Genomic DNA, 14030 nt, shown 5'->3' on the forward strand with positions numbered 1-14030 from the left:
TGAAAGGCTTGCCCTTACATTATCCTTGCTTTTCCCATTGTTTGACTGATGAAATCTAGATAGACAATGAAGGATCAAGAGACAGACTTTTGATCATAAAATGATGACTCACAGGAAGGACAGGTGTTCTAGACATGAGAAACAATGTCTGCCAAGGTATGGAGAGAAGCATTGAGAGAGTGTAAGCTTAAGGACTCCTGTTGAGGATAAAACACAGTAGGAGACTGAAAGAGTGGGGTTGGGGCAGCTGTCTAAGGAGATGTTTGTTTTTGATGTAAGGAAGAGGAAGAGATAGGTGTGAATTTTAAAAGTGCATTGTGGAGAGAGTATTCTATCATGATTGGAACAGAACTCACGAGATGAGTTAAATTATGACAACAGTTTAGGTAACTGATGATCAAAAAAATGAGCAAATGAGAGGTTCATGTTATTTATGGCTTTACATAAAACACAAGCCATTCATTTTATAAGCCTGCACTAAATAACAAGACAATTGGTCACCCTCCTGGAGTTGCTGACAGTGTGTGTGTGTGTGTGTGTGTGTGTGTGTGTGTGTGTGTGTGTGCGCGCGCGTGTGCGTGTGCATGTAATCCCTCTAGGGACATGATTAGGTGACTTTAAAATATAAATGAAAGTCTTATAGTGTTACCATTTGACAACTATGTTTTAAACCAAGATCTATGATAATAATGTATAGGACATCTCTCTAATGAACCCATTATTAGTGACTAGAAAGATTTCTCCAGATCTTTTTCCAGTTGTCTCTTTGATTTTTCTTGGATGCCCATCAGCTCTTTAGCCTCTTCCTGACAGAGCCTACACTATTTATTCTCTTTTCCTATGCTGTCAGAGTCTCTCCCTAAGGCATTCTTTCAGGCATCCAGGGTTAAAATGTATTTTCACCTTTGTCATCTTCTGTAATCAACTGCCAAACTAGCTCCGTAGAATCTTCCCCATGTGTCCAAGCCCTCTCCCATCTTCAACTGTGGGAGTCTTGTTCTTTCCCTAACAACCTCTTTTTCTGTGTTCTAGTGTAACTACATCTAAACCGTCTTGTACAGCGTGGCTCCGTTTAGTGTCCCAAAGCATCATGTCGACCTTGTCCCTCTTTCAAATCTATGAAGACTGGTGAAACTTGCATTTCTCAGTAAATCTGATATCGATGGCAACATGGCCATTGAAGGGTTAGGACCATGCAGTAGCAGTTGGCAGGGCCCCGAGTACCCATGCCTGTGGAGGGGAGCATTAGTCAATCACTAGGGAACATAGATTTTTCTAGGATTTTTGGAACCTCACTAAAAAACAGGTTCTTGGGCTCTGCCCTAATGTAGTCAGGGTAGCTCCAGGCTCTGCATTTCTTGCAAGCTTGCAGGTTAAATGCTGTTTTAAGATTGCTGTTAGAAACAAAAGTAATTCCCTCTTTCAGTAATCTCTTAGGTTAGGTTAGGATATTTAATACTCTGTTACCCTTGGTCAAATTTACTTTAAGGATGATAGGGGCTGGGTGCACTGGGTGAGGACATTAAAATCAAGTCCATAAGTTTGTGAGTGGTAGTAAAATTTGTGTGCAATTACATGGAAGGCCCATCCCTGCTGACCTAACCTCCATCCTAGAGACTGTATGTGAGGCTTCGGGGTGGGTGGGTGGGTGTAGTCAGTTATCTAGCTGGCAGAACTCAGGGATACAATTAAACCTTCTGTAATAACACAGACCACCTCCTCCATCTACTAGGAAAAAGCTCATCAGCCCTAATGTCAATGTTGCAGAATTCACAAAGCTCTGGCTGGCAATATGTATGCTGGGTTTGGAAATCTCACTTGGGTTTCTACATTGGGTTACCCAGCTCATTCATTATGTGGCATCATCCTCATTAGGCACATTAAAAGCAGAAAAAATTTAATTTTCCATCCCCCCTATCTAAAGAAATTAAAACAACTAATAAAGGTGGTGAGATGATGGCCAATGCTGGTCTTCCTTCACAGACACTGGGAGGGTTGCTAGCACTCTTGAAAGAATGATTCCTTTTATCTGCGAGTGCTGCTGAGTTTCTCATGGGGAAGACTCAGTCCCCTTAACACAAGCAGGCAGAGGGAAATCTGCTCACAAATATTAGGCTAGAGGCATTTCTTTTAGTGAAGTGGCCAGTTGAACTTGGCAGTCATGCCTAGCACTGCTTTGATATAGAGGGACGGATTTGGGTGTGGTGGCTGTGAAAGCTGAGGGAGGGTGGCAAGCTGTCATCCAGTCTGGACAACTGCAAGACCAAACCAAAGCAAAACAAAATATGCTGCCAACATGCAAGCTCTTAGGGAGGTAGAGGAACAGGGACAGAACTCTTACCTGATTGCTCCAGACAGTCAGGACCAGCAGCAAGGCTGTTCTCTTGTAAATAAAGGAAAATCCTGTGTTTGTTCAGTTTCCCTCATAAACTAATAACAGTTATTCACCTTTCTGATGAAGTAATTCTTTCTTATTAACTGGAATCATTTGAAAATAACTAAGACCATGAAATAGTAGGTGTAGATCGTACTTGAATAGAAGACTATTTCTGTCTATATTTATTTTAATTCTTCCTTTGCCCAAGTTGAAAACAAAACAAAATTCTAAAAGCAAAAGCAAATCAAAACAAACAAATAAACAAACAAACAAAAACCAAGTGTCCAGGCTCCATTTACCTATTTCATTGGGGCAGACAACCTCCGTCCTCTTAGCCTTTTATTTTTACTTTACACTGGGTAAAATTGTGTTTATTTGGGGCTTCTCTAGTTTTTAAGTTGTGTTTGCAATTTGAAGGCTATAATGAAAATATCACTTTTAGAATCATATTCAAGGGATATTTTCTCCCACATTTCTTCTGGGTTTGATTGATTTTTATGCTATGGATTTAGCCTACTTCTCTCCGTGGCAAGTCAGTCTGGCAATATTTGCAGATGGAGACACTGATAAAAATTTTTCGAAAAGATAACATGTTTAAGTTCACAAACACTGTAAATGGTGAAAAAAGACTCAAATGCAGAAAACAGTCTACTTTATGGAATGAAGCATTACCTAACTCTGGGATTGAACATGACAGTTGCCATGGTCTCCAAAAGATATATTCAACGCCACATTTTCTGACTGCAGCTCCAGAAGCCATATGACAGACATTGCTATTGGAATATGAAAATTCCTGCAGCATACTTTGCCTGTTAGATCAATAGAAGATATTCTAATTCCATCGTTCAGTTACTAATATCAGTGGAATGATATTAATGACTCAGCTACAAAGTAGAAGGCAGGCCTCAAAACTTACCTACTAATTGCACTCACCATATTTCAGGGTTCCATATGTGACACGGCCACAGCCCTAGTAGGATTCACAAAGTGACAAACTGACCACATCATCAGATTCCCCAACCCTCAATTAGTTAAAACAAACAAATATGTCTTAGCTCTGTGGATGTTGTTGGTTCAGGATCATTTACTAGGCTGCACTTGGCCTATGAGCCAGGGCTGCAACCTCACAAAATGGAATGATTGTAAGGAGTAAGGCTATGCCAAGTAAAGGGGAGAATCAATGGCTAAAAGACCTGGGGAGGAAGAGGAGGAGGAAGAGGAAGAAAAGGAAGAAGAGGAAGAAGAGGAGGAGGAGGGAGGAGGAGGGAGGAAGAGGCAGAATCCTCAGGTTGATGTTTAAAATCAACGTCTATAATCTTGCCAGAGAAGGCATAGATTATAGTGATTCTTACTAAAGTGTGTTACGCTGATTATTAAATGCCCATTAAATATTACGTTTGTGATTGTTTCTGTTTTCCCAGAGCAGTTTTCATAGGTTATCTTTTTATTTCCTTGTAAGTATACACAACTGCGCTGCTTCTCCTTCTCGTTCAGCTGCTTCCCAAGTGAAGCGCACACAATACAAAAGGCTAAGCCCATTTAACAACCTATATTGATTTGTTCAATCTATAGAATAACATGATAATTAAATTCAAAACAAAATATTTCCTGCTTCTGATACACAAAAAGAATGCACTGGAGAAGGATTGATTGTTTTGACTCTTGCTTCCTGTAGGATTCGGATCAGCAGTCAATGTGAACATTGAGTAATTAACTTGAAGTCCCTTAATGCAGGACAAGAATCCTTTATGCCATTTCAGAAGGATGCTTGATATATAACCTTCCATGCACAAAATAATCTGATCTATTATGTTCCAGTAAGAATCTTACAATAAAGTACGCAACAATAGGAAATCAAGCTAATGGTCGTACATTAAATTGATTGTTTAGCTCTGGTTTTCAATTTTTTATTTTGTAGAATTTTGAACATATGTAAGAGAAAACAGAATGCATCACATTCTAACAGTCCACAATCCATATGAATTTACCAATATATACACTCCTAAATACCCCCTACTATATAATTTTGACATTTATTCCAGGCACCATATTATTTTATCTATGAACATTTTATATCTCTTAAGGATAAGCAGTTATCTTTTCTAAAAATAAAATCACAGTACAAGCTTCTCCTGGAAAAAAAAAAAAAAAAAAAAAAAAAAAAAGAGAAAACCATTCCATTGTTATTTAGTACTTAGACTTCTATTCTTATGTTTACTTTCTTTTTATAGTGATAAATGGATAGAACATTTGTAGTTCTTAATCAGAGATGGTTTTAACTTGGAGGAGAAATTTGGCAGTAGAAGAATTATTTTTTCTTGCAACTGGGGTTGCTACTGGCATCTACTGCTTAGAAGCCACGGATCATAGTTAAGATGCAGGGCAGTACCGACATAATAAGCAATAGATTGTTCCAAAATGTCAGTAGGTGCCACTGTTGACATATAGATTTCAGGAAGAAGGGAGGGCGGTGGTGGCAATAGTAGTTACAATAGACAAGAAGTAAAAGAGATACAAACACTCAGACGTTTTCTTTTTTTGTTGTTGTTTTTAAAAATTTTTTATTATTAATTTATTCTTGTTACATCTCAATGTTTATCCCATCCCTGTGTCCTCCCATTCTTCCCTCCCTCCCCTTTCCCCCTTATTCCCCTCCCCTATGACTGTTCCTGAGGGGGACTTCCTCCCCCTGTATATGCTCATAGGGTATCAAGTCTCTACTTGATAGCCTGCTGTCCTTCCTCCGAGTGCCACCAGGTCTCCCCCCCCCCCCAGGGGACATGGTCAAATGTGAGGCACCAGAGTATGTGAGAAAGTCATACCCCACTCTCCACTCAAGTGTGGAGACTGTTCTGACCATTGGCTAGATCTGGGTAGGGGTTTAAAGTTTACTCAGACGTTTTTAATACCCACACTAAGGATCAAAACAGCCTTATAATTGAAAAGGCAATTTAAAAGTTATTCCAATCAAAATGTTTAATAAATCAGACAAAACTTGTTTTCTTGTTTTTAAATCATTTTTCTTTATTTTATACATGTCTGCTCATGCCATGTGACAGCTAGCAGACAAATTCCCAGAGTGCACTCTCCTTCTACTATGTGGGCTCTAGATGTTGAGCTCAGGCTTGTCAAGCTTGGCCGCATGTGCCCTTACAGGCTGTGACATCCTGTCAGCCCCTTACACTCTCAGAGTTAAAGATCAGTGACCCAATCTTGGAACGCTTGTGTCAGGTAGAAATAAAGTAGCCCACAGAGATACAGTACTTCTTGCCTGGCCAGCAGACTTAATGGAAGTGGTAAAAAAAAAAATGTATGAACAATCTAGAAATATTTTGAATTGGTAAATAATAATAATATGTGGGACATGGTTTTCTTTTGTGTAAGGGGCACGGTGAATGCTAAACCTCGTTGGCATATTTTATGATGAAAACTGACGTTAGATACTTTAGCTCACACTGAGTTCTGCTCATTATCCTCCACACAGAACCCCTGGCAATAATTTACCTAGCAGGACAGTTGTTCACGCAGATCAAAGCAGCTTTATTCAAGTGTGTCCAGAGGGCAGGTTTTAGCTCTGTGTCTTCCTCTTTATGGGAAAAGGGAGGGAAAAGGGTTTTCTTGAGAAACAAAACACAGACGCTTTACTCAAGTCCGACACTACTGAAAACTCACTGGCTTCTTGCAACTGTTGGGGAAGTCACCCCCTGGGACCCCACATCTTCTCAAATCTGAGGGGAATATAGAACAAAAATGTAAAAAAAAAAAAAAAAAAAAGAAAAGAAAAGAAAAGAAACCCAGCCTCCTTGTGTGACAACCTTGTACTTTCCCTTGCATTAGACTTGAAAGTGACTTAGGCTCCGGAGAGGATGTGACTGAGGAGTGTAGCAGTGGTGACAGAGCTGCTGCGCCTAGCCTGTGTTGGCTGGGCTCACAGACCAGTCAAGCCCAACTCTGAAATCTCAGGCAATTTGTGAAGCAAGCTCCTCCCCTTCTGCAGCGGACTTCTCCAATGGTAAAATTCTTTTGCAGGGTCAAGCAGGGATCCCTCCCCTTCCCTGGGTTTTCACTCTGAAGCTCCACACAACTTTACACCTGAATGAACGCCAAGCCTCTGTGGCTATATAAAGGGAACCTTGGGGAGGAATTCCACAGTCAACAGTGCAGAAGCAGGGGAAAAGAATTAAGCAGCTCCTCAGCCAAGCAAATCCTCCCCTCACCATGCTTCCTCCTGCCATTCATCTCTATCTCGGTCCCCTTGTATGCATCCTAATGAAAAATTGTCTGGCTTTTAAAAACGATGCCACAGAAATCCTTTACTCACATGTGGTTAAACCTGTCCCAGCACACCCCAGCAGCAACAGCACCTTGAATCAAGCCAGGAACGGAGGCAGGCATTTCAGTAGCACTGGACTGGATCGCAACAGTAAGTGTGTTTTTACTTGTACAGATTTTTCTTTTCCTTTTGGGAAGCATCAGCTCCTGTTCCTGTAGAATGGTTTTTATTGTAAGCTAATGTGAACCATATATGTCTTGCAAAATAATCCGGGAGCGATCTGCTGCATGCGTGGGCTGATGTTCTTTCCTGGGTAGTGATTTTAGAGTTAATATAATTAAAACGGTGGCTTGATAATGCAAGTGCAGACATGGTTTATCCAGTACCCACAGGGAAATGTATTCATGTATTGAACTGTTGCTTTTTAAAAACTCTGCAAAAAGGAGAATTCTTTAAAGTGTTATTCTGCACAGTTTAAACTCATGTGGTCTTGCACTTTGTTAATTTCAGAACGTGCACAAATTTGGTGAAGTGCCTGATGGTAACTAGCTAGAACTATGTATAGGGACTCACAAACGATGGAAACATGAAGTTGCTCACACAGATGTCTAAAATACGTCTAGTTTGGAGAGGTATAAAGGTTTGATGAAATTCACTTTGAAAGAGCTCTATACTACAAAATGTTTGAGGATCATTCTTTTCTAAAATCATCCTTTAAACAACAGGTCAAATTGAGGCAATTGTGTGTTTCTGTGAAAGACTGAGTGCATATTTGTAACAGGGGATTTTAAATAACAGTATGCTAATGATTAGCATGAGGAGCGGTTCTTTACCTTTTCCGCTTGCTTAGTTGACACACATGCCACGTGATTACTAGTTGGAGGGACTCAAATTTCTTCCCCTTTTTCTATATTCTCTTCCTTTAAATGAGTTCATGTTAGGAATCAGCTTGAAGAAAGATAGAGAAACAGTGTGCAGAAACTCATACCCAAATCGTTGCCCCTCCTTCTTAAACTCCATTCAAAAAGAGTTTTGACCTTTGAGAAGTCAAAGTGAATATGACTGGTAATGTCTCTCTAAACAATCCAAGTGTTTTACTTGCAGGTAGATGGTTGGTTTCAGGGCACAGGACATGTCTACCAGTCAAAGTGAATATGACTGGTAATGTCTCTCTAAACAATCCAAGTGTTTTACTTGCAGGTAGATGGTTGGTTTCAGGGCACAGGACATGTCTATCAGTATTGGGTTACTGAGCAGTGTGTTGGGTATTCACTGTCAGAGAGAGAAACGTCACCACAAAAAATGCCCAATGTTATACATCCAGGAACAAAAACCAGGAGAGTCAAAATCATTGCTGGCTGCTTCCAGGTGCATTCCTAAGGCAGCTGCAGGAAGGTGAGCTGGAGTCAGAGCAGGCAAGCCCAGCAAGCTGCCCGGCTAAATCGTTAACCCTTTCATCTCAATCCCCAGACATCAACACGCGTGTGCTTCATAGCCACACACTTGCCTTAGGCTATGACTCTTAAACCAGACATTCTGGGGTGCAGAAATTGAGGGAGACTTCTGACTCACTGTCCACTTTGAGATGGTTTTCAGGAGTTAGAAGGACAATTTCAACAGCTTTTACTAGTTTTGGTTGGGACACTTTATCTGCCTATGTTGTTAAGCTTTCTCTCCCCTTCTCTGGTTAACAAGCCTTGATTTCTTTTCAGGTTTGCTATAAGTAATTCTTATTTAGATAACAAAGCATTTAGATATTAAAGTAATGAGAAAGAAAACTTCAAATATTTTAAGATTAGTTTTTGTTTTAATTACACGAGGCACGTGATCAGAAACAGCCAATTAGAGAACATACTTATCAAATCCAAATAACTAAAACAAAAAGTTTTCCATGCCTGATATTCAGGAAATGAACACCGTGGTTCCTTGTGCAGTTGTAAATCAGACATGTTCGGTATTTTCTGCCATAAAATTCATGGAAATGTGGCCAAGTTGTTATGGCAACCATACGTTCTTAATTTAGGAGCTTTACTATTCTTTAAATATTGAGTTGTGGTGGCATTTTGCATTTCAAACATTTTACTGTTTGCATTTTTAAAACATAGTTTGTGAGTTTATGTTTAGAATGTAGTTATTAAGTTTGATATGCAAAATGTCAACGGTTATATCCATATGCATGTGTGACCATGCAGCTGAATTCTATAATTGAAATAAAATATTACAGCATGCATATGCACTGTACACAATATTTAAATACTTTCCACATTTTCTCAAGAGATTTTTGAAAAACATAATTAAAAGCACTTGCAGACATTAACCAATGCAACCCATGAGAATGAGTACATTAAAGTGTACTCTTTGATGAGTGAATATTTGCAGGGGTGGAACCCTTATTGGGAATAAGTCTAAAAGAATGTGACGTTTAAATACTTTAATAAACAATGAGTTAATGAAACATAAGTCTCTCTGTCCATCTCCCTCTCCCTCCCCAAAGTTACAACCATTATGTAGCCTGGTCATTATAATGAAAGTGTTTTCCAATCCTCCCGCAGACTTGCCTTGTGAAAATTAAGTACATAGTCACTTCTTTGGCAGTTTGCTGTAATTTGGATTATATATATAGTCATTGCAAATTACTTAAAACAACGACAAAACCCCAACACCTTCAGTTGCTTTCTGTCTCTGATGCAGTTCTTTCCTGTTTCCTGCAGGTCGAGTTCAAGTGGGTTGCCGGGAACTGCGGTCCACCAAATATATTTCAGATGGCCAGTGCACTAGCATCAACCCTCTGAAGGAGCTGGTGTGCGCGGGCGAGTGCTTGCCTCTGCCTGTGCTTCCCAACTGGATCGGAGGAGGCTACGGAACAAAGTACTGGAGCCGGAGGAGCTCCCAGGAGTGGCGGTGTGTCAATGACAAGACGCGCACCCAGAGAATCCAGCTGCAGTGTCAGGACGGCAGCACACGCACCTACAAAGTCACTGTGGTCACGGCCTGCAAGTGCAAGAGGTACACCCGGCAGCACAACGAGTCCAGCCACAACTTCGAAAGCGTGTCGCCAGCCAAGCCCGCCCAGCACCACAGAGAGCGGAAGAGAGCGAGCAAAGCCAGCAAGCACAGTCTGAGCTAGAGTGGGACTGAGAAGAAAGCATCTGCTACCCAGATTTGATTGCTTGGACGACTCGAGCTTGCCATTGCTCTTTTCTCACTTGAAAGTATATGCTTTCTGCTTTGATCAGGCCCAGCAGGCTGTCCTTCTCTGGGACCTTCTCTGAGACTAGCTTTTCCTTTGCAAGTTTCTCAAGATGTAATGAGTACAGTTTGCAGTGAAAGCCAGGCATCCTGTAGTTTCCATTCCCCGTCATGTCATTTTTTACAAAGCACCTGATGCTGTATCTATCCTCTTACAGTCCAACACGCTCCATTCCCTAGCTCACCCTTGCCCTTCCCAAACGAAATCCCTTCAAACCAGAAAAGTTCATCGGAAAATATATCTCCACAGAACACTTCAGAAAGGGGCTTTGCCAGTAGTTTTGGTGGGAGTAGTCTGACAGCCAGAGGGTTAGCTTCCTTTGAAAGAGAGGCAAACCTTGTGACATTTCACTTCAAAAATAAGCCCTGTGGCATTTTACAGTCTCAGTGTGAAATTATACCCCCGCATGTTGACCTCACGTGGAATGGAATGCCAGCAATGCACGGCAGCAGCTAATAAGTAAAGCCGATTATTTATTTGTCAATGTTGTTATTTAATGAGCTTTCACATGTGATTTTTTTCAAAATGTTATTTTTTTTTGTGTTTTGAAGATTTTTCATGTATCTAAATATTTCCCAATATGAATTGTGGCTGATCTAGAAATATGAAAATACATGTTGTAGATATGTAAAATAAATATTCCAGTCTTCTTATATATTACACGTTTCATCATAGACTTCATCAGTAGCATGGTTCTCTGTGAAGCTGAAATATGTAATACTTTATTATTTAGTCCATGCAATCAGAAGGCAGCTTGACCTTTAATGGCATTGATTTCTTTTAATAAATATAAACACTGCTAAACGTTCTTGTCCTTGCCTCTAACATGTATAAAAAGGTACATACTTGCAAACATTGTAAAATAAAGCTATATGTGTAATCGGATCTTTCTGTTGTTGCTGGGGATCGAACTTAGGACCTAATAAGTGCTAAGCCTGGATTCTACTCCTGAGCTAACCCTGCCCCCATCAGTCACATTCAAGCTTTGATGAAGCTATTTGCATGAAGAGAGGGGAGGCAGAGGGGAGAGGGATGGGGTACCACATCTCCAGAAATTGAGGTAGACAGGAAGGATGAGTGATAGTCCAAAGTGCATTGTAAGGAGCACATCCGATTTATAATCTCTGGATGAAGGGGTATTGGAAAATTGGGAGTAGTGCTACCTCAAGACCCAGTTACACCATTCCTGGGCATATATCTGAAAGATGCTGTACCACACAACAAGGACATTTGCTCAACATAGCAGCTTATTTTTTGTACTAGCCAGAATCTGGAAACAACTTAGATGTCCCTCAACAGAAGAATGCATAAAGAAACTGTGATACATTTACAGAGTGGAATTCAGCTATTAAAAACAAGGAAATCTTGAAATTTGCAGGCAAATGGATGGAACTAGAAAAGATCATACTGAGTGGGGTAACCCAGGTCCAGAAAGACGGGCATGGTATACACTCACTTATAAGTGAATATAGTAGCCCAACGCAGATGTCCTCTGAGACACTCCACCCTGCACGGGATCGGGACAGATAACTGAGACTCAAAGCCTGACTCTGGGCAGAGCGCTGGGAGATGTATGGAAGTATGTGAGGTGGGGTGGGGTGGAGTGGAAGGACCCAGAGGGTTCAGGAGCCCCACAAGGAGACCATCAAGGCTGGTTGAACTGGACACAGGGGAGCCTGCATAAAGCAATGCACCAACCAAGGACAATGCAAGCAGTAAACCTAGACCCCATTGTCCACGTGAGGAGGTGGGAGGGGGAAATGTCTTGGACCCTCTAACATGCGCTCTGGTGCCCACGATTTGATCACTGCCCCTTGGCAGGGCAGCCTTGTGAACACACAGAGAGAAGGGATGCAGGCTATCCTGATGAGACCCTGATGGACTGTGGCCAGAAGGTGGTGGAAGAGGCGCCCCCATCACCCCCATTGGTCGTCAGGGGGAGAGGAAGGGGGTGGAAGGGGTAGCGATTGTAGGTACAGGAAGATAAGAGCCAGGGCATAACAATCAGGATGTAATGTGAATAAATTATAATACATTTAAAAATCAATTAAAAAGAAAAGAAAGGCTCCCAGCAGAGTTGTCTCAGAAGTTCCTAGGGCAGAACAAGGTAATATCCATGTGCAGCTAACTTTGAGAGGAAAGGAACAGTAACGGGGAGAGCATCTCACCTCATGGAACCTGAAACACTCTTAGATGACCCCACATCACAAAAGGAAGAGAAAATGTCTCTGCGAAGTTTATAGTTTTCCCAGTTTGGCATTCTATTAGACTAAGTAACATGATGACAGTCCTGGACCATATCACCTGGTTGGGTGACTGATGCTAATTCAAGCAGTTCCTGGCTCTGCAAGAAAAACAAAAAACAAAAAACCAACCAACCAAACAAACAAACAAAAAAAACACAAAAATAAAGCAAAGCTAGGCTGGCTTTCCCTCAGCTGATGGGTAAGGAGGACTAAGGAATCCTTAGCACTGAGCTGTTTGGGTTTGCTAGTTACAAGTCTGAGCATCGCAGGTATATACAGAACGCTGTCAAAGTGGAAACAAAGAGACAAGTGAAGAGCTACTGATTACAGAATAATTTTAACTGTTGTACTAGTGATAAACAAATGTCAGTTTACTAGTGATTTATCTTCCAGATCTTAAACTGTTTTACAACATATCACTTCAATGCATCTGGGCAATCACAATTATATTGCTGTACCAAAATATGTCATTTCACACCTCTGTTTCATTTGCTCAGCCACAGAAACTCGCCCTGACAATGGTTTCAAACCCAAGAAGTCTCTGCCTTTCACTATCAAACACTGAGTGAAGGTCTCAGGAAAGATGAAACAAGAGCTAATGTTGATTAACAAGGCCTCAGGGTGTGGAATAAAGTAGGCTCACAAAGGAGATTCTCAACAGTCTCTGCTGGACCAAGGATTGGATCTATTCTTCAAGTTCACATTTGAATTGCCATCCCATATCTGGCCACGTTAAACCGGCAGTGCACTCACTGTGTGTTATGTAATGCTAAATGGGAAAGGTCAGCAGTCGGATGGAAAGGCCCGGAGTACAAGTGAAGTAACAATGAAAAGTCAACAGAAAGCACAGGTTTTAGTTAGTATCTTCTTTGAAGTGCTGTGTCTGAATCGATGTTTATACTTCAGGTATCTTTAAACAGATAACTCAGGGTCCAATTTGATAAGCTGTATTTAACTTTATTATCACATTAGCAATTATCGTTTCAAAAGGACATTGTAATTCTAGCAGAGAATGTGCTCTGGTTTACTCTCAAAACATTTACCCTCAAAAACATTTACTTGGCAAATTCATTTTGGCTACTATGGGTGCTATGGGTGGTTTGCAGATGCATATGTTAATACTTTTGCTGTATTGGACAGTTATCCATGTATGTATATCAATAAGGATATGGAAGAATAAATATTCATGGTGTGCTGCGCTCAAACCAAGCATAGTCATGAAGCCTTTACAATCTCTGTTTGCAGGGCCAGGGACACTGGTGCTTGTTACCAGGACATGGCAGGAGACATGTTACATGGTAGGAGGAGAGCACTCACTCCTACTCCCACAGGCAGTCCTTTGTCTTAGGTGAACTTGTCTGCATACCCAGACACTAAGTATAAATAAATAAGTGGTAAATTAACAAATTTAAATCTAGTAAAAAGTATTTTAGTTGCTAGTCACTATTATTTTCTAACAATACTAATTGTAACTAAGCAGTCTGAGCTTGAGAGTGGAGTTAAGGGGACCATAAGTTCAAGACTGTCCTCAGCTACATAGGGAGATTAATGCCTATCTCCAAACAACAACAAATAACCAAAGATAATAATCAGAAGACTTCTTAATCATGTTTATTTTACTTAGTTTTTAAAAAAGTCAACCAAGCTTAGTGTATAATTACACTTAATTAAAAATACAGTATCTATAATGGAGATGTAGCTCAGTTAGTAGAATGCTAGTCTAACCTACACAAAGCCCTGGGTTCAGTTCCCAACACTACAGAAACACTGGGCATGATGACCCGTTCCTGTAATCTCAGTGTTTAAATGGCAGAAGCATGAAGATGAGAAATTCAAGGTCATCCTTGGCTACATAATGAGTTTGAGGCCAGCCTGGGTAACATG

At 40.7% G+C, this 14030-nt stretch overlaps 1 protein-coding gene across 1 annotated transcript; it reads left to right on the plus strand.

Moving 5' to 3' along the window:
• The first annotated feature begins 6473 nt into the window (after positions 1 to 6473).
• Sostdc1 (sclerostin domain containing 1) lies at positions 6474 to 10782 on the plus strand. The gene is made up of 2 exons (XM_051145028.1): positions 6474 to 6800; positions 9362 to 10782. The coding sequence occupies exons 1-2, from the start codon at positions 6596 to 6598 to the stop codon at positions 9775 to 9777; spliced, it is 621 nt and encodes a 206-aa protein (XP_051000985.1). The 5' UTR covers positions 6474 to 6595; the 3' UTR covers positions 9778 to 10782.
• Positions 10783 to 14030: the final 3248 nt, after the last annotated feature.

The sequence above is a fragment of the Acomys russatus genome, chromosome 1, assembly GCF_903995435.1.
Source record: "Acomys russatus chromosome 1, mAcoRus1.1, whole genome shotgun sequence".
NCBI lineage: Eukaryota > Metazoa > Chordata > Mammalia > Rodentia > Muridae > Acomys > Acomys russatus.

Coding starts and splice junctions, on each gene's coding strand:
- Sostdc1 (XM_051145028.1), top strand. CDS start 6,596: ATGCTTCCTCCTGCCATTCATCTCTATCTCGGTCCCCTTGTATGCATC. Junction 6,801..9,361: donor CACTGGACTGGATCGCAACA/GTAAGTGTGTTT, acceptor TGTTTCCTGCAG/GTCGAGTTCAAGTGGGTTGC.